The sequence below is a fragment of the Neophocaena asiaeorientalis genome, unplaced genomic scaffold, assembly GCF_003031525.2.
Source record: "Neophocaena asiaeorientalis asiaeorientalis breed wild unplaced genomic scaffold, Neophocaena_asiaeorientalis_V1.1 scaffold79, whole genome shotgun sequence".
Lineage (NCBI taxonomy): Eukaryota > Metazoa > Chordata > Mammalia > Artiodactyla > Phocoenidae > Neophocaena > Neophocaena asiaeorientalis.
Window position 1 is genome coordinate 3,712,661 of NW_020175402.1, and position 23,972 is coordinate 3,736,632.

At 46.8% G+C, this 23,972-nt stretch overlaps 1 protein-coding gene across 1 annotated transcript in view; it reads left to right on the forward strand.

Annotated features, from left to right (window-relative positions):
- The window catches only part of MACO1 (macoilin 1), a 42,050-nt gene extending 32,018 nt beyond the window's left edge, over positions 1-10,032 (forward strand). The window contains exons 8-10 of the mRNA XM_024766877.1: positions 1,033-1,153; positions 4,138-4,312; positions 8,858-10,032. Coding sequence (XP_024622645.1) covers positions 1,033-1,153; positions 4,138-4,312; positions 8,858-9,060 — 499 coding nt within the window. The 3' untranslated portion in view covers positions 9,061-10,032. The remainder of the gene's footprint in view (positions 1-1,032; positions 1,154-4,137; positions 4,313-8,857) is intronic.
- Positions 10,033-23,972: the final 13,940 nt, after the last annotated feature.

Sequence of the window (23,972 nt, forward strand, 5' to 3'; positions counted from 1 at the left end):
TGTGAGTGTTCCTGAAGCACTTACACTTGCAGGAGATTTTCCTGAACAGTCATCTGGTGTGGCTTGTGGTCTCCTTAATTCATCCAGCAGTTACTCTTTCTCAAAAATTCCCTGAGGAGGATATGACAGTTTCTTAACCATATTGTTTAGTGTCTCTTATGCTTGAGAATCAGTACATTGATTTCAGTCTCTACCCTTAATTTCTTTTGCTTTTGGTTAAGCTTATTGCCTTTGGTCTTATCCTTGGATGGTCCTTGTTTGCCATCATTTATGTAGAGGCTGTTTTGATTCTTAAGTATATCTCAAGGCTTTAGTCTCTCACTGGGCCTTCCTTTTCGTAGGCAAAGGACACCTACCTTCTCCACCAGGCTGTTTCTGAAACCTAAACAGTTCACCAGCGTTGGACTGGCCATTGCCATCATCTTTTTAAGTTTGTCCTTATTATAGCCCTGAGGAGGAACCTAATGCTGCTCCCTTCTTTTGCTGTTTACTCCAGTCTTGTCAAAACTTCATGACTGAAGAAAGGTGACGTTCCCAGTGCACAGTCCCTCAAAAGTGAAAATGTTTGTTAACTCACTGCCCCCTGCTGGAGACAGCACACGTCTGGTTCTCTCTTGCTCAGCTTGTGTGCCTTGTCTCAACTCATATGGCCTGATGGGAAGCTTGCTGGATTGGCAAGGTGGAGAAACCTCAGTTCTTATCCCAGTTCTGTGACCTGCAAGCTGGGTGACCTTGAACTAGTATCATATCTAAGTTGCGTCGGTTTTCTTCTCTGGAAAATAGGATAATAAACCCTACCCCAGTAAAGAAGGAAGTGTGGGTAAAGTACCTAGCTTGGCACCTGGCTCATATTAGACACCCAGTTAATAATTATTTTAGATCATTTTTGAAATTATAAAGAACAGAGAGAATGAGCAGACTGAGCCAAAAGCTAAAGTCTGACTCTGGAGTTTAAGAAAAATACCAGTCCTGCCATATAATCAAACCTAGAGTCTTTAGATCCTCTTTCTCCCTTCTCTTCTTTTTCATAAGGGGAGAGTGCACCGAAACCTTACGGAATCGGATCAGAGAATTAGAAGCAGAGGGCAAGAAGCTCACAATGGACATGAAGGTGAAAGAAGACCAGATCAGAGAACTAGAACTGAAAGTTCAGGTAAAGGAGGAAAAACAGACTTCATCGCGCTTGAATTCCTCTTCCGTGTTAGGTTTGTGCTCCGTGCTTCCGTGTAGAGATGGTGCCTTCTGATACAGGCCAAACCCCACTGCATCTGAAAATCTCTGTATGACCAAAAGAAGCTCTCACCTGTCCAGCTCATTCAAGTCATATTTAGTTTATCTGGATTCTAAGACAAGCCAGAAATGTTAATGGTCCTTGACATGTTTTATACCAGAATTTGACTTCCGGGAGATTCATTTCACTTTTTCAGGTTATAGGCCAGATGAGTGTGCTTTGGAACGTATACACCTCTTCTTAGCCCTAATTCTCTGTCCATCGCCAGGGAATTGACCATTTTGGATGGCTCTCAGCTTCACAGATGGCCACTCTAGGCAATGCATGGGGAGGAAAGCTGCCAGTGCTGTGGACATAGCCAGTTTTGGGGCTGTGTGTACCTTAGCCAAGTATTTGGTGGCATTGGGTCTTCAAAGGGATGTTTAAGGCTAATGTTATAAGTTGTAAAGTTACAGTAATTTGAGTCATATGGAGCCCATAAGAAATTAGTGGTAGGTCAGTGGGGTAGAATAGGTGACCCAGAGACAAAGCCTAACTTAGTGTTCAGTGAAGGTGGCATCAGAAATGGATGGAGAGCTTCTCTGGTGGCGCAGTGGTTAAGAATCCGCCTGCCAATGTAGGGGACACGGGTTCGAGCCCTGGTCCAGGAAGATCCCACATGCTGCGGAGCAACTTAAGCCCATGTGCCACAACTACTGAAGCCTGCACACCTAGAGCCCATGCTCTGCAACAAGAGAAGCCACCGCAATGAGAAGCCCGCACACCACAATGAAGAGTAGCCGCCACTCACCGCAACTAGAGAAAGCCTGCGCACAGCAACAATGCAGCCATAAATAAATAAATAAATAAATAAATTTATTTTAAAAAAAAGAAAGAAATGGATGGAACAGCAAGTGTTAGTCAGTGAAAGGCTGAGGAACAGCTAGACAATGGGAAAAAATAAAATAAAATGAGATGCTCATCTCACACCACACAAAAATAAATTCCAGAGGAAGAGTTGAATCCAGGGAAAAATACCATTTTGTTTTAAATCACAAAGTGAAAAAAAAATGAAAAAAATCAATTGGGGAGGGTACAGATATTGCAACAAATATTATAAAAAAAAGAATTAGGGGGCTTCCCTGGTGGCGCAGTGGTTGAGAGTCCGCCTGCCGATGCAGGGGACACGGGTTCGTGCCCCGGTCTGGGAAGATCCCACATGCCGCGGAGCAGCTGGGCCCGTGAGCCATGGCTGCTGAGCCTGCGCGTCCGGAGCCTGTGCTCCTCAACGAGAGAGGCCACAACAGTGAGAGGCCCGCGTACCGCAAAAAAAAAAAAGAATTCTCAATATGTAAATAGCTCATAAAGATTGCTAAGAAAAGCTCAAATACACAGAAAGTAGGCAAACTATATGAACAGATAATTCACAGAAGAAATATAAATGACTGATAACAATGTAAGAATATATCCTCATCTGTCACCAAAGACAGATAGATTAAAATTGGATATCACTTATCTCTTGTGAAATCAGCAAAGAATTTGTAAACGCTAATATCAGCCTGGGTGAGGATACAACGCAATAGGCCTCGTATTATGTTGCTGGTGGAAGTGTAACTTTCTGGAAAAGGTCACGTATTTTTAAAAAATATTTTCCTCGGACTCCATCCTTAAGGTAAATATTTAAAAGTCTCACCGATGATTGATATACAGAGATGTTCATCATAGTGGTATATAAATGCAAAAAAATTGGAAATAATCTTAACAATGGGAGATTTGTTTAATAAATTATGGTACATATACACGTAGGAATATTAAACAGCCAATAAAAATTGCATTTTCAAAGAACAGTTGAGATTATATGTTTTTAAAAAATTGTATGTGTAGTTTGATTTCAATTATGCTGAAAGATACACGTATACTTAAAAAAGACTAAAAGAAAATAGATCAAATTTTTTGCAGCATTGGGATTTTGGGTGATTTTTATTTTCTTCTTTGAACTTTTAAGTCGTTTTTAATTGACTATAATAAGTTTTGATTTCTCTCTTAAAATGAAAAAAATATCAGCATATATATATATATATATATATATATATACACACACACATGCGCACACACACACATATATATAGGCTACATTATCAGGTGTTTTAAGTGGGCCTATTTTTCAGTATACGCTGTCAAAATAATTAACATTTTTAGTGTAGGTTGAGAGTAGAGTTTTCGCACGTTTGACTACAGCATTACAGCAACATTTGCAGCCGGCAGCAGGGAAACAGTTCTTTGTGGTTCTGAATTAGGATTGTAAGAAAGTGTTGTATATATATTTTTTTTAATTTATTTATTTAATTTATTTATTTTTGGCTGTGTTGGGTCTTCGTTGCGGCTACTCTTCGTTGTAGTGCACAGGCTTCTCCTTATGGTGACTTCTCTTGTTGCGGAGCATGGGCTCTAGGTGCACGGTCTTCAGTAGTTGTGGCACACGGGCTCAGTAGTTGTGGCTCGTGGGCTCAGTAGTTGTGGCTCCCGGCCTCTAGAGCGTAGCCTCAGTAGCTGTGGTGCACAGGCTTAGTTGCTCCGTGGCATGTGGGATCTTCCCAGGCCAGGACTCAAACCCGTGTCCCCTGCATTGCCAGGCAGATTCTTAACCACTGCGCTACCAGGGAAGCCCGAAAGTGTTTTATTTGGAGACAGAGTCCACAGTTATCTCAAAAAGCCCAATACAATTATCGTTTTGTATGTGCACATCACTGTATAAATACATTTTGCACTCCCTCTAAGGGGCGAGGTCTAAACCCATGAAACACCAGGATTCTGTGTTCTAGGGGCCAGGTCAATAATAGTGGGATTTTATTTGTGATTTCAGGCTAATTTGTAGACATCGATGCCAAAACTATCTTGTAACATTGCTGCTTTGTTGATATTGATAGGAGCTTCGGAAGTATAAGGAAAATGAGAAGGACACTGAGGTGTTAATGTCAGCCCTCTCAGCCATGCAAGATAAAACGCAGCACCTGGAGAACAGCCTGAGCGCAGAGACAAGAATCAAGCTGGACCTGTTCTCCGCACTGGGGGATGCAAAGCGACAGCTCGAGATTGCCCAAGGTAGGAGAACAGCCCAGGTCACGCAGCATGGCTGAGAATGCCTGGGGACACGGAGAGCAGAGCTCCCTTAGAGCTCAAACCAAAGGCATTTCCGTTTCCTCTTCAAGTGGTTTGATAAGTACCCACCGTGGACATCTAGGAATCATCACATTAATTCATTCTGCAGACATATTTTGAGATGAGAACATACCAAGTGCAGGGCACACAGGGAAGAGTGAGTTTCTCTGCTCAAGGAGCTCAGAGTGTTGTAGAAGAAATAGAGAACTGCAGAGTCACCAAAGGATGCTGACGTAACAGGATGTACAGGGCCTGTGGGAACATAGAGAGCCAGGGACTCAGCCAGTCTGGAGAGTTAGAGAGGGCTTTTTCTCAGGGGAGCTGATGTCTGAGCTGGGTCTTGAATGATGAGAAGGGGTTAGCCCAGTGAAGAAGCGGTGTAGTGGCGGTGAGGGGTAGAGAGGCATCTGAACAGAAGAAACAGCTCGAGCAAGGCCAGGGAAGCTAGGAGGGCCTGATGTGTTCAGAGCGGCAGCTGGCTCTGCTTTGCTGGAGTGGAGGCTGCAGATGAGGGAGTGGAGGGAGGAAAGTCTGGAGAGCAGGCTGTTCCCTCGGCAGATATTACTGAGACTTACTACATGCCAGGCACTGTGCAAACCCCTAAGGGGACAGACAGTAACAAGCAAATATATAATATCTGATGGGTGCAGTGAAGAAAATAAAGCAGTGGTGACGCAGGCTGTGTGTGTGTGTAGGGCTGCTGCTTTGACATGGAGGACATGGAAGAGCCTTTGAGTAGGTAGCATTTGAACAGAGACTGAGAGGAAGAGAGTGAGTGAGCCATTTAAGTCTCTAGGGGAAAAGCACATGTGTCGTGGCCACTGGGGCTGCAGCCTGAGTGACGGGGAGAGTTTTTAGGGTCAAAAGTAGCAGGAGCCACATTCTGCCAAACTTTGCAGCCTATGGAAAGAACTTTGGACTTTACTCTGCGTGACATGGGAAACTTTGGAAAGCTTCTGAACAGAGACCTGACATGACCTGATGAAAAGAAATTTAGATTTTGTTCAAGAAATTGATAAGCCACCAATAGATTACTGAAAAAAATTTTCAAACAGTTGACTTCATAGAAGGAAAAGAATATTTCAGCAGGTACTTACAGAGCGTTCACACTTGCTCTGCATAAAGCATTTTAGTAGAAGGTGAAGGGGAGACAAAGACGAACAAGACATAGTCTAGCTGGGGATCCGCTAAGGTAGTTGTGCTCAAACTTTTTGGTCTTAGGGACCCCTTTACACTCTTAAAATTATTGAGTACCCCAAGGGAGGTGTTTTTCAAGTGAATTATGTCTACCAATATTGACGTATTAGAAAGTAAAACCTAAAACATTTATTAATTCATTAAAAAAATAATGTAATAAACATATTACGTGTTAACGTAACATTTTATGAAAATAACTATTTCTCGAAACAAAAAAAATTTAGTGAGAAAAGCAGTATTGTTTTACATTTAGCAAATCTCTTTAATTTCTGGCTTAATAGAGGATATTTCAATTCTCGTCTCTGTTTCTACATTCAGTCTATTGTTATTTCACTTGCCATGTTGCTCCTGGAAGACTCCACTTAGGCTCATGAGGGAATGCACGTGAAGAAGGCGGATAAATGTCTTAGTATTAGCATGAGGACAACATGGACACTGTGGGAAGTGCTGCACTAGGGAAAGCCACGCACACGCACGAGGCCTGCTGCCACTAGGTAGAGGCAGATGGCTTGAAAGGACAGAGGAGAGATCAGGGTGGCTTCATAAGGGAGGGACCATTGAGTGGACTTCGAAGGATGAATTCTGAGAGCAGAGAATGGCAGGGAAGAACATTGTTACCTGAGGGAATGGCATTTAAGCAAAGGAAGGACAGTGTTGAGAATGTCCACGTAAGCAGTCCAGTGGCCTCTAGCTGGGGGACATGGAAGAAGAGAGTAGATTAGTAGGACCGTGAATGAAGCTGTACTAGAGGATGTATCCCCTAGATTTTGAGGAGGAAGCAGGTGACGTGTTCCAACAGGGTTGCGGGAACCATGGAAGAAGAACAAAACAGATTGAGGAATGAGAAGAGGGAATGAGTTTGGTTTGGGACGCTTTGACCTGGAGTTGCCTACCGGACACTCGGCCTAAAGATCTTCATCAGTCAGTGGGAATTTGGGGCCTTAAACCCCAGAGAAAAGGCCAGAACCCCGGGGTTGGGGGTGGGATGTAGAGGTTGTGAGAAGTCAGTGAAGCCGTAGGATTGGCTTGGGATGGCGGTGCAGAGCAAGAAGAGAAGGGGTTGAGAACCAGTCTTATGAATCTGTGGACTCAGGGAAAGGCATTTAAAAAGAAGGTTCCTGGGGGGCTTCCCTGGTGGCACGGTGGTTGGGAGTCCGCCTGCCGATGCAGGGGGGGCGGGTTTGTACCCCGGTCCTGGAGGGTCCCGCGTGCCGCGGAGCCGCTGGGCCCGTGGGCCATAGCCACTGGGCCTGCGCGTCCGGAGCCTGTGCTCCACAGCGGGAGGGGCCGCAACAGTGAGAGGCCCGCGTACCGCAAAAAAAAAAAAAAAAAGAAGGTTCCTGGGAATCCTGCTAAATTTCTGACCATACGCTGGTGTTTTGCCTGCCTGGCTCAGCTCCCTGAGAAGTGGCTACCCTCTCTCTGCCTCATCCCTTTTACTTGGATTTGCAGACTTGAAAGAGGTTGTCTGCTGGAGTGAAGCAGCACCTGGGTCTCAGAGCAGCCGAGGGGAACTTGGCTTCCCAGCACAGATGATGCTTCCTTGTTGGCCCAGAAATTCTCGTAAAGCAAAGAGAACTGTCTTTTCCAAAGCTCTGGGAGTGTTTGTATGTTACTGATTAAAGAAATCAAACTTAAATCTTCATGGAAAAAAGATACAGTGGCTTATATATCAGATGCTGTTAGGTATTTTATTCATCTGAGGCTTACTTCGTTCAAAGGGAAGGAGGGTATTTGATGCTTACTTGAAGCTGAGGGGACATGAAGGAAGCCAGAGCGGGGCGGCTCTTTGCTGCCGCCTTTCCCACTACTCCCCTCCACTGTCATGCTCATGCTTGAAATATTCTAATAAGAACCCAACTTCATAATTTAAATCAAGCCCCTTGCTGGGTTTCTCCTTCCTACTTTCTATATCATTTGATTCATCTTGGTTCCAAAATGGCTTTCGTCTACTGTATCATTTTTTAAAATACGCCACCATGCTCTCTTACATTTTAAATATATTACCGTCTTCTGTAGGACTCAAAGTGAGTGCAACTCAAATACAATCTCTTCCTTTTTTCAGCATTTAAATTTCTGAAGGGCTACTGCTAAGTGTTCTTCCTCTAGTAGACCAGGGAGCATCAAAGCATGATGGAAATTGCATGGGCTTTGGAACAAAGTGGTCCTGGGTTTAAATCCTGCTTAGTCATTAATAACTCAATGACTTTGGGCAAGATACACACCTTGCAGGGCCTCAGCTTTCCACTGGGCTGGGCACTAGGGATTTGGCAAGGACAAAAATGGGGAGACAGTCTCAGCCCTCATGGAGCTCATGGGCCAGTGGAGAGATGATGGACACAAATCATCACCCAAATGAACACTCACCGGAGACAGAAAAATGCAGTCGGCAGGAGTGCAGACTCCAGAGCCAAACTGCATCATCTTGAATCCCAGCTCTTGTCCCTCAACCTCTCTGTGCCCTGGTTTCCTCATCTATAAAATGGATGATGATGATAATTCCCATCTGATAGGGTTGTTGGGATAAATAAATGAGTTAGTCTACCTAAGCACTTAGAACAGTGCCTGGCACATACGTGTTAGCTATTGTAATTATTATCATTATTACAAAGAATAAAGTGACAGAAAGGAAAGTTTAGGGTGTGTTGAGAATCGAGGAGTCGGGGGCTGGGGGTAGGGTCTGATTTAGATGGAAGGAGCAGGGAAAGCTTTGTGAGGCAGTAGAAACAGAAACCTCACGAGTTAACACAGAGAGCATTGGAGAAGCACAGAAAGGGAAGCGGCCCTGCGGCAGGCAGGAGCTGGTTGGATTCCTTGGTCTCATACTCCGAGATAGTCCATCCTCCCAGAAAAATGTTTCCGCGCAAGAGGTAGAGCCCTAGTTCAAAAGAAGCACCCTCTTCGGCTGCCCTGGTGACTGCCGAGCTCAAAATGTGGCTCCTGGAGATTGAGCTCTTTGCTTCGTCACACCTACCTAAACGCAGTTCCTCTTGACGCCATGACCCGTAGGCCACATCTGGCCTGCCACCTTTTCTTGTACCACCCGTGGGCCAAGAATGGTTTTTGCAGTTTTCTATGGTTTAAAATAAAAAAAAAACCAAAAAACGACAAGGACAGTGTGTGGCTCACAGTGTTTAAATATTTACTGTTTGGCACATTACTGGAAAAATGTGTCTCCCCTTACAAACCATCAAAGCTGGAGTCGAATCCATTTGGGATCAGTGGGCCCAAGAGGGCACTCTGGTGGGTGAACGCTCCCTTCTCACTAATGGTGGGTCTTTGATCTTCCAGGACAAATTCTTCAGAAAGACCAGGAAATCAAGGACCTAAAACAGAAGATAGCCGAAGTCATGGCCGTCATGCCCAGCATAACATACAGTGCCGCCGCCAGCCCCTTGAGCCCCGTTTCCCCACACTACTCTTCCAAATTTGTGGAGACCAGCCCCTCTGGACTCGATCCCAATGCCTCTGTTTACCAGCCCCTGAAGAAATGAAGGCCAGCAGTGTGTTTTTTCCAGGCTTTGGTTATCAGAAAGCATCACAAAGGAGCGTCTCTGGCAGTCAAGATTAAAAAAAGTTTATATTGTATTTTGTGGGACTGTATATGTTGTCGTTTTTAAAAAGGGGGGGAAAGATAACATCCAAGTCTGATTAGAACTGCCCACCAGTTTTTCTTGTAAGTTTTTAGAAGACCTCACAGAACTTTGCAGTTTATTTTTCTCGGCCATTACATTAAAACCGTTCTTGGATTTCAAGTAGCCAATTTTGCCTTTTATGTATTCTTACAGTTTCCTCTTGAAGAAAAAAAAAAAAAAAGCAGAGTTTTTCCTTCTCAACCCTTGATTTTTGTTTTGTTTTGTTCTTAAATCAGCAAGCAAAACCTGCACGTTGGATTCACATGGGATGACAATGAAAACTTAGTTTTTAGTGTGAAAGGTTTAAATAACCTAACACAGCTTTGATGCTATGGCTGCATTAAAGAAAATGGTTACTAAAATTACAGAAAACAAAAATTGATTACCCCTCCAAGGACCAAACAAATTCAAGGAGTGTCATTTCAGCCGAGGGGAGAGACTCAGGTGATGAGACCAGCTGTGAGAATGTAACGGGGGTTGTGTCTGAAGTGTGTACCTTCCCATCGGTGTGTTTAGTCCTAGAAAATTGCAGCAGCAGTCTTGTTCACAGTGCCTTGGGAAAAGACATTTCAAGAGGAAACTTGATGTTAAACAATTTCCCCCTTTACCATCATCTACCTTCTCTCTGTGTCAAGCTCACTACGGATCCTGCTATAGAACTGGTGGGTAGCTGGGCTGTTCGGTTCCACTTCAGCCACACCTTCTGTTTCCTTTCATTGAAAGCACCACAGTGTTCTGGACTTGTCTCGAGGCAAGCACCCTGGGAAGGGGAGCTGGGCGGTGTTTGTGTTCGAGAGACTGCAATGCCGGCTAATAAAAGCTGCAGTTCTAGGTTTTGTTTTGTTTTATCTTTTTAAAATTTCCTTTAACTGTGCTTTCCACTTTTCGTCATCTTGTGTTTGACGATTTAAAAGAAACTTGACAATTCCTCAGCTCTTGTGCCAAGGAAGGTTTGTTGTTTTGTTTTTTTTTTTTTAAAGAGTTTAAAACTCAAAACTCTGCACAAAGATTTCAGTCTCAAGTGTATATTATACATTGGTAGAAAAGTGTTTGCACTGGCAACCTTTGGAAGTGTTTAAGAATCAGGGAGGGGGTGGAGGGAGGGGCTGGGAGAGGGAGGGGCAAAGCAAAATTGTATTTGGAACCTAGGAAAATTAAGAAACCAAATAGAATGGTTTGACTTCCTTGCCATGGATTCTGGAAGGACATAGTTCTAAAATTTCCTGTTAATTGGCATGTATGTCTCATTTAAAGCAAATTAAGTAGGACAAGCAAGTCAGCAAGATAGAAGTGTTAAAAAGAATCTTCCTTTTTAATCACTGATCTTATTTTGGGATTAAAACCTTCTAGCTTTAGCCAGGTATGCATGTTGCTGCCACTTTGCATTTTTGAATCATCTTGTGTAATTGTCACCATGGAAGTGTTACTCAGAATTGTCACAGATTTTTTTCATCTTTGTGCAAAAACATGGAAAATTGTCACTGACTTTGTGTTGAGGTTTCCCCCATTTTGCTGCCTTTTGGGACACTATTTTGGTTAAATACTTGGTCTTGGCTGCATTCCTTTTTTTTTTTTTTTTTCCTGTGGGGTTCAAAAGAATAAACATTTTCTTACAGATAAAACTAGTTTTCTGCCTTTTTAACTTTTCAGGAGGGCACCACAAGGTAGGTTGTTCTGAATGGGCCTTAGATCTTCACTCTTGTTCTGTCCTCATTTCCGAACCCTGACAGTGGCAGTGTCCCCGGCAACGGGTGCTGCGGGGCGCAGGTTACAGGATTTGGGATGAATCCATACAGGCTCTCAAGTAGTTTTCGTTCTAGTCTTACTTCGGATGTATCCATTCTCATTCTCTCTCCCTCCCTCTTCCTCCCCGTCCCTCTTCCCTCCTTCCTCCCTCCCTCTTTCCTTCCCTTTTTCTCCCTCCCTCCCTTTTCCTTTCTCTCTGTCATCTGAGTAGAACCAAGGCTGCCTTGTTTTCTGGTACAATCCTTCTTTCCTAAAAAAAGCAGTAGTTGAGAGTCCGCCTGCCGATGCAGGGGACACGGGTTCGTGCCCCGGTCCAGGAAGATCCCACATGCTGCGGAGCGGCTGGGCCCGTGAGCCATGGCCGCCGAGCCTGGGCGTCTCCACAACAGTGAGAGGCCCGCGTACCGAAAGGTAGTTGGTGCGAAATTTTTGAGAGCAAATTTCCATTTTCCAGAATCTTGTCAGGCCAGTTTGTGACCAATACCCTATTAGGTTTCCTATCTGCTGCAGATCCTGAACTGCTCTCCAAGGTAACCGCTTCTGTAGTCCTCCCTTGTTTCTAGAGGCTTTGTCTGTTTTCTTCCTCTGAGAAGCCATCTGCCCCTCTCAGCCTCTGTTTTCCTCTCTTGGCCATTGTTACAATTGATCTTGGCTCCAGTTTCGGAAAATTCTGCTCTTGGCACCTCAGCCCCGTCCCTATTGCAAGATAGCCTTCCTGAGTCCCAGCCATTTAGGCCCTTGCAAACATACCACACTTAATACCGTGAGCAGAGTTCCCCAGGGGAAACGCCTTGGCTTGGCGGCTTGGCTTTTGCCTTGGCCCTCCCTGAAGGAATGTGTCTGCCCAAAGCATTCTCATTGTCATGTTCTTTTCCACCAAGGAGATCTCCAGTTGTTGTCTTTGTTGCTCTAGGCCCATCATGAAATGGTTCCGTCTTAGTACAGTATCATTTATGACATGCCATAAAGCAGTGTTTGCCATTCTGGATGGTTAAATATTTACAGAAACCGTGGGCTGAGTGTGTTTTGACTGGCCGAATAACCTCTGTTGGCGTCTCCCAACTTGACATAAGGAAATAGCCATTTTGTGCCCATTCCCTCTGTGATCATCTTTCCAATACATCCTATAAAATGAGAATGAGTAATTCCTCATGGCTCCCAGCCTAAAAAAAGGGAATAGTCCTTTCTCCTGCCATCCCAGGTCCCCAGGCTCACCTGGCTGCATCAGTCAGGCTATGGCAAGCCACCTGGAAGGGCTGAACATCTCTTAACAGCTGCTATCAGATTGCTTCCTGTGAAATTCACATCACGCCAGAGGGAGACAGACAGGTAAACTGGAAACCCACCCCAAAGCCAATTCAGTGAAGGCCAACTAGTGAACTGTTTTCAGGTGGGCCACAGCAACTAGACCTGTTTAGGTTAAAGGCCCTTTGAGCCCCGTAAGTGCCTGGTTTTCTGTGACTCTGAGTGATGTTTGCCGCTGTGCTGGCTTCTTCACAAGCCTGCAGCATCTCCCCTCTTTATAAGGCCCTAGTCTGTTCTAGGCCAGGCAAAGCCCTCTAGACAGAGATGGGAGTTTGCTCCCAGCTTTGCCACCAGCACAACTTCCCTGGGGTAGGTGCTGTTTCCTCCCCTCTAAGAAGGAGTATTGTTCCTGGCTGCCCAGCCTGCCGGAAGGAGTTGCTGTGGAAATCAGGGAGAGGAGTGCTCTGTGAACTAGCTAGGGCCTCTGCTGAGGTTAGGAGCTGGAGCTCCAGCAGGGAGCGGCCGTGAGGCCTGTCTGGCTGGGAGTCTGCATTCCGGGCCAGCTCCATCCCCGCAGCCTGACTCCCAAGTGGGGTCCTCAGCAGTGTGGTGTGCGCGCGCTGTGGGCCTGCAGCATCAGCACCTGGGAGCTCTTCCCCAGGCCCCCGTCTAAATCTGCACTTTAACAATGTCTCCGGGTGATTCAGTTGCATATGACTTGTTTAGAAGCCCTGCCTGAGCTGACTTTTCTAACCCTAAGACTCTCAACACTGTCACTCTCCTAGTTCAGCTTTGAAAATTCAGAACAAGAGCTTAATATTTGAGGGGCAAGCTGGAGATGAAGAACTCAAAGTGTTACACATTTTGCTTATTTTGTTTATTATCTCTCCCCTCCCCGCCATTAGAATGTAAACTCTTCGAGGGCAGAGATTTTCGTCTGTTTACCGCTTAACCCCAGAACCTAGAACAATGACTGCCACACAGTAGGTGCTCAGTGCATACTTACTGAATGAAGTTAATTAATAGATTGGACATGTAACCTGAAATACAGTGTCTTAACTGAATCAGAGCATCTCTAATACTACTGTTAGAATGACAGTATAAACAGAACTGTTTCTAGGGGAGGAGAAAATTTGAAGTGGCGTATTTACCATGACAGCTTCCATCTGCCTGTCTCTGGTTTCTGCTGAAACCTTGTTTTTCTTGTCAGATTTTCTCTACAAACTCCTGCTTGACTTTGCCAGGTGCAGAGATTTCCTAAACAGCTGGATGCCCTGAAAACCATCACTTCTCTGTCAGGGAAGCCTCGCTGCAGGGAACCTGCTGGGGGCCTAGGCGTTTTCTATTCAGTTGGAGCCTCAGACCCAATTTCCCCGAGTGCCAGCACCGCTGCATCTTGAGTCAATGTGGGGCTTTTTCATTCTGACAGTAATCGAATTATAAAGCATTTCCTCCAGGAAGGTATCTGGTTAAAGACTGATCCATCTGCCCAAGGGGAGCACACATCTTTTCTCGGCCCCCTCCTTCCTGGGGCTTACTTTGTTCCTGCTTTATTCCTACCTCAGTGTTTGCTTTTCATTCCTCTGCCTCTACCTGAAGTTCAAGTCTTGCATCCCCTCAGGATGGGCTTGCTAGGGTTCTGGAATCACCCTGCCCTTATACCTCTGATCTCTGTCCTAAGAATCCAAGTCTTAGTTTCACAAAATGTGGTGTGGCCTTTTAAGCCCCATCCAAGAAGCCTGGATGGGTTTACTCTGGGCAGTGAGTGGTCCATTCTGCCCCTGTTCCCCAACTCTGCAGCCTCCGGATACCTCAGGGCTGAGAGGGAGATGGGGCCGAGTGTGGGCAGGGACCTTGAGGAGGTGTTTGTCCAGCACCAGCGCCTTCACCATTTCCTTCCCTTTTGTCCTCAGAGTTTGTGCTGTTTTGACACATTATCTGGTACCAGGCCTGTACTTATCTAAAACAATGGTTCTCAAACTTTAGGGCTTATTGGAAGTGCCTAAATGGCTTGTTAAAACACAAATTGCTGGGTCCCACACTCAGAGTTTCTGATTCAAAAGAACTGAGGTAGGGCCTGAAAAGTTGTTTCTGACAAGTGTCCAGGTGAGGCTGGGTCCTGGGACCCCACTTTGAGAACCACTGACTTGACGGCCCTGTGAAGCCATCCCCTCCAGCTGCCACCAGAGGGCACATGCGATCTTAGCCAGAGGTCTTTTTTGCATCTCCAGCGCTGTCTCCACTGGACAGCAGAGGTTCTTCCCTAAAGATTTCTTTCTTTCTGATTGTAATTTTTGTTATTATGTATTAGGAAGAAGAAATATTGATCTAAAAAATAAGGTGGGTTCTCAAAGTCTGTCTCTGACAAGCATCAAAGGTCTAAGGGACCAGCCTTTTAAAGGTGTTGAATGTCCAGGCTTTCAAGAATTGGAACTCTGTTTCCTCAGGAAAAGACTCCGGGGGGCCCCTCTCCCCCAGCGCATTGAAGTGGGAACTTTCTTTCAGAACGTCCTGGAATCATTCCGTATTCAGAACCCAAGGGGCAGTTAAGATTATAGGTGACTTTCATTTTCTTCTCTACATTTCACTGTATATTCCAAATTTTCCACCATAAACCTAATATTACTTTTATAATAAAAAAGAATGGTTTTTAAAACACATTTTAAAAGTAATTAAAAGCCAAAACAGGGCTTCCCTGGTGGCGCAGTGGTTGAGAGTCCGCCTGCCGATGCAGGGGACGCGGGTTCGTGCCCCGGTCCGGGAGGATCCCACATGCCGCGGAGCGGCTGGGCCCGTGAGCCATGGCCGCTGAGCCTGCGCGTCCGGAGCCTGTGCTCCGCAAGGGGAGAGGCCACAGCAGTGAGAGGCCCGCGTACAGCAAAAAAAAAAAAAAAAAAAAAAAAAAACAAAAAAAAAAAAAGCCAAAACAACAACTCAATATTTGAAAATTGGGGATTTCACATCCAGATTTTTGTTTGTTTGTTTTCTGCTGAAAAATCTACATATCTTGGCATCCCGGGGCTGGCATCCCTCTCCATGCACTGCAGAATCTGTAGGAGAAGTAGGCCTCAGGTCTCAACCCTGGTCACTCATTAGAACCACTTGGGGAGCTCTTAAAAATGCCCATTCCCCAGGGCCCACCCCCAAAGAGCCTGATTTAACCAGGCTGGGAGGAATCTGGGCTTTGTTTTGTTTTGTTTAAACTCTGCAGGGGTTTCTAATGTACAGTCAGGGTTGAGAAGCGGAACTAGAGGATAACGAGAGGAAGCCTCAGTCCTGGCCGGGGTCTGGAGCCTCAGACAGGTGTTATGGGCATTTGCAGGCCTGGGGCCGGGCCAGGACCGAAGGTGTTTTTAGCTGGCCAAACTGAGCTGTCCGGGAAGCCGGTCTGTCTGCCCACCTTCCCTGGAGAGACCCTGGTCGGCTCTCTTCTGCTGTCTGGCCCCTGGGCTTCCCTTCTGGCCCTTGTCCTGGACTCCCCTTGCCAACCACATTTATCACAGTGATTTTACCCATTTAAATTGTTAGCCCTCCAGTTTCCAAAAAGAAATTCTGTTAGCATCACCTTAAATTTGTTGTTACTATGTGTTCTCTTCTTATCTGAGGTTTTTATATTGCAAGCCATAGACACGGACAATAAATCCAAAAGGGAATTGAATGCAAAGGTACAGGGCAAGCCCGTACAGTGTTGTCTGGAAGCTGAGAAGCCAGCTGGGAAAGACAGGAGTCAGCCAGTGCGGGGTCTTGCAGGCAGGAAGTGCTCAGTGGGGCCCGGGCCCTGCCCCTGGGGTAAATGAGTCCGTGACCCAGCCTTTCTTGAGTAAGAGTCTGTGGTAGATGTGTATGTTCCCAGCCATCCACTCCAGCCCCACTGAGAGGCTTATACATCCACCCTCCCGGGTGCCAGCTGGTTTCTGGAATGTGAGTGGACAGCACCTGTGCCAGATCTGAGCAGAAGCTTTAAGTGAACCTGAGTGGTTCAGGCTAGCCTCTGGCTCTCTCTGCCAGGAGAACAGTATTTCCCAGAGAGGGGCCGTACCTGGCTGGGAGCTGAGCCGAGTCAAACCAACCGTCGGGCCCGTGAACACAAAGAGAAGTTATTGGTGTAAGCCACTGAGAGTTGGGGGCTGTTTGTTACCACAGCAAAAGCTGACTGATGGAGAGAAATTGTGCAAGCTTGAGTCTTCTGCCCTCCCCTGGGCTGAACCTTAGGCTGAACCTTGGGGTGGAGAGCAGGAGCCTGGGACCCCTCAGCTTCACGGTGGGGGCCAGAGCATGTGTCCCCTGCCCCAAGCTACACACGAAAATAGAGAGGTTGTTACAAAAAAGAAGCCAAGGTGCTGCTGGGCTGGGGGACCAAGAAGCCCACAGTCACCACACCTATAGTTCTAGTAGATGAAGCCCCAGGCAGTGGGTCCTAGCCTTCCCGCCACCAGGCCCCTTTCATTATCTTCCTCTCCCATGAGCTCCACGTATAAGGATTTTACCAAAAAACAAAAGTAACTATGTGTATTATTGATTACTGCCAATACTGTATTAGTCCAGGAGGTAACTGCTCATAGGACTTCTGATCCACCGCAGGGGCCAGTGGAGCTGAAAAGCAGGAGAATTCTACCTTTCAAGTCACCTGTGCAGCCTTTTTGAACTATCAAAAATAGCTTTGGGAGAGCATGTTACAACTTCCCAGGCCTCTATATAGCTGGGCCCCCGGGGGTGGGAACTGACAGCCTAATGTGCTCCCTGTTCACTCCATCCTGGCCACCACACTGGAAGCCAAAAATGTCCTGAGAACCGAAGGAATTAGCCCAGCAGGGGCAGTGCAGGCAGCGTGGCAGGCGGTTCAGCAGATACCAGGGCCTTTGTGGGGGAAGCCCTGTGCATAAGGCTGTCTGCCCACTGATGAGCCCTGACTCTGAATAAACTGAATTCCTTGTGAGAGCAGCAGGGGGTGATGTGACACCCACCTGCTAGGATGCTTTCGGTCGGACAGAGCTTGGACCAAGTCACCTGAGCTCTCTGTGCCTCACTTTCCTCATCTGTCAAATGGGGGTGATGAAAATGGTCCCCAGGTCACACTGTTGCTGTGAGAAGTCAACGAATAGGTACCTGCCGGGCACTGGGCTGGTTCGCACTTCACCTCACCCATCACGTCACTAGTCCTCCCGGCTGTTTTAGGAAGAACATAAGAGAAGTAGGCTGGGGAGTTTGTTGCAAGGATGATATGAGCGAAGGCATGGAAGTCTCTAAGCTTAAATGGGTGAGTCTCTAAGCTTAAATGGTGGCAAGCACACTCACATGTGTGTGTGTGTATGTGTGTGTGTGTGTGTCCACGCCTGAGCATTCACCCTCCCTGCCCCAAGGTGATCCCACCTCCCCAGGTTTCAGAGTTTAAACTTTTGTTTCTTTGCTGCTGACTCCAGCATCATTCATAATCTTCAGTTTAGGTCTCTCTCCTCAGCTCCAGACTTGTATTTCCAGATGCCTCTTGACAACTCCTCTAACTCAATCTGTTTAAACCGAGTTCCTAATTTCCTCCCAAACCTGTCTTCCTCCATCCTTCCAGTTGCTCAGGCTACCCCTGGATCCTCCCCGACTGCTCTCTTTCTCTCACACTGCACATCTAATCTGTCAGCAAATCCGGTCAGCTCTCCCCCTGGAAAAAGAAAATATTTCCAGAATTTGACCTGTTCTCACCTCCTCCACTGCTACCATCCTGGCCTGACCCACTATCCTCTCTCGCCCAGACTTCTGCAGGAACCTCCTCACTGGCCTTCCTGCTTCAGCCCTTGCCCCCCTCCCCATGGTCCAGTTTCAACAAAGCAACCAGAGAGGTGCTGTTAGATCACAAATCAGATGATGTCAAAGACTCCCGGTGGTTCTATATACTGCTCGCAGCAAAGAAAGGAGTCCTTACACTGTCCCACCAGCCTGTACACCTACCTCTCTGATCTCCTCTCCTCCTAATCTCCCTCAAGCAATGCCTCCTTGCTAATCCCACCAGGCACACTCCTGCCTCAGGACCTTTGCACTTGCTGCCCTCTCTTCCCCCATTTTTGGATAAACATTTTATTTTAGAACAGTTTTAGGTATACAGAAAAATTGATAAGATAGTACAGAAGTTCCTATACTCCCCACCCAGCTTCCCCTGTTATTGACATCATACATTAACATGGTAACTTTGTTACAATTAATGAACCAATATCGATACATTATTATTAACTAAAATCCACACTTAATTCAGATTTCCTCAGTTTTTACATAGTGTCCTTTTTCCTTTTTTTTTAATTTATTTTATTTTTGGCTGTGTTGGGTCTTCGTTACTGCATGCAGGCTTTCTCTAGTTGTGGCGAGTGGGGACTACTCTTCGTTGCGGTGCGCGGGCTTCTCATTGCGGTGGCTTCTCTTGTTGCAGAGCACGGGCTCTAGGCATGCGGGCTCAGTAGTTATGACGTGCGGGCTCAGCAGTTGTGGCGCACGGGCTTAGTTGCTCCGCAGCATGTGGGATCTTCCTGGACCAGGGCTCGAGCCCATGTCCCCTGCATTGGCAGGTGGATTCCTAACCACTGCGCCTCCAGGGAAGCCCTAGTGTCCTTCTTCTGTTCCAGGACCCCATCTAGGACACCACATTACATTTAGTCATCATGTCTCTTTAGGCTTCTCTTGGCTGTGACAGCTCCATTCTTTCTTTTCCAAATGTCTGACTCATTTCCTTACCTTCTTCCTGTCTTTACTCAAGTGTCACCTTCTCAATGAGCCCTTCTCTGACCAGCTAACCAAATAGTCTCTATCCCTCTTCTCTGCTTTATTCTCGGTATTTATTACTATCTATCACATTTAAATTTTTTACTTATTTTGTGGTTTGTCTGTTTCCCCTGACAGAAAAAGTCAGTTCCATGAAGACAGGGACTTTTGTCTGTTTTGCTCACTTCTGTATCCCTGGCACCCAGTATCATGCCTGGCACATAGCAGATGCTCCATAAATGTTTGCTGGATGAAAGAATGAGCACTAGAATCTGTCAGCCTCCAGATCCCCTTTCAATCCATATTCTGCACTCCCTCCCCAATAAACAAGAGAAAATCTCTCTGAGTGCTTCCCTCCTGGGGGCCTAGGTCCACCTACCCTCATTCACTTCCACAACAACCCCAGGGGGTTGGTAGAGTTATCTTGTCCTCACAGGTGAGGAAACTGAGGCTCAGAGAGGCAGGGTCACACAGGCAGGGAGTGAAGCCTCTGGCCTCCTTCAGTCTACCAGCCTCCCTCAGATGCACGTCTCCTGCAGCCTGGGATTCCTCTGGCAGTTAGAGGGAGGGGCTTTTTCCTCCCATTATGGTTTATCACAGGATATTGAATATAGTTCCCTGTGCTATGCAGTAGGACCTTGTTATTTATCCATCCTATACATCATAGTTTGCCTCTGCTAATCCCCAAACCCCCAGTCCATCCCTCCCCCCACCCCCTCCCCCTTGGCAACCACAAGTCTGTTCTCTGTCACTGTGAGTCTGTTTCTGATTCACAGATAAGTTCATTTGTGTCATATTTTAGATTCCACATGTAAGTGGTATCATATGGTATTTGTCTTTCTCTTTCTGACTTACTTCACTTAGTATGATAACCTCTAGGTCCATCCTTGTTGCCGCAAATGACATTGTTTCATTCTTCTTTATGGCTGAGTAGTATGCCATTGTATATATGTACCACATCATCTTTATCCATGCATCTGCCAATGGACATTTAGGTTGTTTCCATGTCTTGGCTATTGTAATAGGGCTGCTATGAACATAGGGGTGCATGAAATTTTTGAATTATAGTTTTGTCCGGATATATGCCCAGGAGTGGGATTGCTGGATCATATGGCAACTCTATTTTTAGTTTTTTGAGAAACCTCCATACTGTTCTCCATAGGGGCTGCACCAATTTGCATTCCCACCAACAGTGTAGGAAGCTTGAGGGAAAGATTTGTGCATGGTGTTTGCAGAGAGAGAGAGAGAAAGAGAGAGAATGATTCAGCCTAGTCAGAACATCATGCACGGTCAAGGAGGGGTCTAGTGGGCAATTGCTTTCCTGGGCCCTGCCTGGGTCAGGCCCTCACCACAGCTCTGTGCAGGCGAGCAGACTGAGGCCCCGTCCGAGTTCCCACAGCCAACCAGAGCAGGAGGGGGCAGGAAGGCTGGTCTCCTTGATTTGGAGGGGCCAGCTCCCTGAGTGAGGTGAGAATTTATGGTTCTCAGCTTCAGGCGACAGGAGCGAGTAGGTGGAGTCAATCCACCAATGGCATCCTTCAGACCACTCTGATTGGTTCAGGGATGGAAACTCTACCGCATGAAGGCCAATAAGATGCGAGGAGTCATTACCCGCCTTCCACAAGAGCACTTCCTTTCTCTCCCACCCAAATTGCCACGTGGCGTGAGGATGTGGCATTCAAGGTGGCCTGTTGGCGGGTTGTCCACGAGGTGCTGGGTGAACAGCCTCACTCACAGCCTGACCAGGGTGAAGAGGGGAGACAAGGCAATGCTCGCCCACCGACCACAGGGCCTAGCATGCACTAAGGATCCCGTAGATACGGGGCATCTAGCTGCAGTAAACTTTGCCTGGATAAATGATCGATGGATGAAGAATGATGCCTTCCCTCAGCTCCCTATCCCAAATGAGCTGCTGACCTGGACTTATGTCTCCTTCAGTTGTTCCCCCATCCCAAATGTCTCTAGTCTCAGCTTCCTAATCTGTTTACTGAGTGTAATAATAGTATCTACCTCCTAGAATTATTGTGGGAACTAAATGAATTTAATATGTGTCTGGCACATAGTAGGTACATAACAAATGTCATTATTGTTATCATCATCATCATTTCCTTCTGGGAGCCTCAGTTTTCTCATCTGTGAAATGGGAATTCATCTGTTCATTCAACAAACTGTTGATCATCATCCATGTTCCAGGCATTGTGGTTAAGATCTGGGGCAGCTATACAGATGAATACGTCAAGGTCTGTGTCTGGAGGAATTAACCTTCGGGTGTGGCAGGCAGTCAGAGTTAAAACCCAGTGGGAGGAAAGCCAGGGAATATGGAAAATCTACTGTATAGATGTGGGGTGACCTGGGGTGGTGAGACGCTCCAAAATTGGACTCATTGAGGTGAGGGATGGAACTGATTCCATGTCCCCTGCTCTTTCCAGTATGTTGAGTTGGCATGAAAACGTTTGGGATGGGCTCCAGTTGTTGACCCAAGCCAGACAGAAAGGGGAAGTTAGACTACCAGAGAGCCCAAGGTTTAGGGCAAGTCTAGATAGATACAATTAAGGGTCAGGGAAGAATGAACCAACTTGTATCTCAGGAATTTTTCTCCTAAAATATTATCTTAATTTTAAAAATTATGTGAAATGATGTATAAATTTAATTCTTTAGATTTTTGTCCTTTTTGGAAAAAATGAGTGAAATTTTTATTTTAATGGAGGTCAATATCTGATAGGAGCAACCAAATTATACCGCCACCTGGTGGCAGCATACTAAAATCACAGGTTTGTTTTATTTTGTTTGAGATGAACAAAACACTACAAGCTCGATTTTTGGATATGACCAGAGATATCAACGCCATTCCCCCCATTCCTCCTCTCCCCACCCCTTTACTAAAACCCAACTTCTATAGTTGATGCTCCCAATTTCCCAGCTTTTTGCCTGAGCCACACCTACTCAGCAGACAAGCCAACCAGCTCCTTCTCCCTGTCTCTTGCCCTTCACCAGGCCTGGAGAGCCTCAGGCCCACTTTCTTTCCAGCTCTACATCTGTGCTAACACATCCCCAAGCCCTTAGCCCAGCCTGAAAAGGGAATGTGAGAATATGGAGAGAACCTAGTCCAAGCGTAATGGCTGAGTGCAGATGGTACACTTGGACTGTTGTGGGCTCAAATCCCTGCTGACCACTTACTGGTTGTGGGTCTCTGGACCTCTCTAAGGCTTCTCTGAGCCTCAGATTCCCCATCTGAAAAATGGGACGGAGTCTGGATTCAACAAGAGACTTCTTGTTCTTTCGACTATATGTCTTTCTACTTCTCTTTCTACAAGAGCTGGAGTGGGTGGAGACCAAGCAATGATGGGGAGGAATGGGACGGAAGAGGAGCGCTTCCGCCTCTTGGGGCACCTATCCAGAAATGGCTAAGGCCTAGCCTTGCCTGCAGCTCTTTCACAGTCTCCCTCCCAGGCTCTCCCCATCCTAGTCTACCCAGTCTTCTCTAACAGATTTCTTCAGAGCCTGGCCCTAACACCTCGCACCCTCTTACAGTCAATCCACTTAGCACTCAAGGGGCAATGAATGAGCAAAGGTCCATTAGCCCCTCCTTGGGGCCCAGAGAGGGCAACGCTTAACCCTCTAAAATGGCTCACAAAAGGTAGTGTTGCAGGCGCTTAAGAAGCGGAGAAGTTTTGGAGCTGGGCTTCCCCAACCGTGGCAACTACCAGAGCCCTGTCCTGAAGCACAGGAAACCAGCCTTCTGGTTGATGCTGAAGCTGCCTGGATCTTGTTGTGTGGCCTTGGATAAGGCTTAGCTCTGTCGAGTCTCATATTCCCCATCTTTAAAACAGAGCACCCCAATCTACTTCAGCCCCAGCAACATGGCTGCTGGGACTGCTGAAGAGGTGGGCAGGGTCGGGGCATCCTCTCCCTTCCCCTGCCTCCTTGGGGAACCCCAGGACCCTGCTCAGAGGAGGAGGCGCCACTTCCCCTGGGCAGGTAGGTCCCAGGGGACTCTGTGATCCTCTCCCACCCTCGCTGTGGGCAGCCAGCGCTAAGTGCTGTATTAATTGTTACCAACTCTCCCTTGGGAAGCAAATTCAAAATGAGGTCACCATGGTAACCCAGACGGTTGCAATGTGACCAAATTTTTAAAGTGCTCCACGTGTTCCAGGCACCTTACCTCTCAGTGGAAAAGAAAATACTGGGGCCTCAGTCCCACACTTCAGTGGTCTGGGGAGCCCTGGAGCTCTCCCGCACCAAGAAAGGGTGAGGAGGGGGCAGGGCAGAGCTGGGAATGACATCCCGGTCCCGAACGAGGCCTGACCGGAGAGCCAGAGGCCCTGGGTTTAGTCTCAGCTCTGGCACCATCTTGTCGGCAGCTCCAGGCTGGCCTCGTCTTCTCTGGGCCTCCAGTAATGCTTCACCCAGCAGTATCTCTTCAAAGATCAAATAAATGAGCCAGTGGGTTGTTAACCTCACAGGTCGGGTGGAGGGTGATGGAGAAGGCCAGGGAGTTTTTTGCTAATCAGGCCTCCAAGGCAGAGAGACCACCTGGATTCAAATGCTACCTCTGCTGCCACCAGCTGCGTGACCTTGGGCCCGGGATTTCACCCCTCTGAGCTTTGGCTTCCTTACCTATAAGAGAGGGGCTAACAGTAGCCCCTTCCCTTTGGGGCGGTTGTAAAGTTTAAATAAGATAACCCATGGAAAGTGCTTAGCACGGCGCCTGCACACAATAGGTGCTAACGTCATCCTTGCTGCTGTGCCCGATGTGCCAGGCCCTGAGTTCAGCAAGCTACACGTGATCTAGCAGTGAATCCTCACCACGTTCCTCCCACGAGATGCTTGCTGTTATGAAGCCCATTTTACAGATGTGGAAACTAAGGTTAGCAAGGTGAGACAACTCACTGAGGTGCAGAAACACCCATGGAGTGGGGCTTGGATTCTGACCCAGGGCTGTTCTTGAGTCTGAACTCAAACCCCTAACCACTCCCTACACAGCCTGAGGATGAAATGAGACGTGTGTTGAGTACCCAGCAGTTGGTGCTTATTAAGTA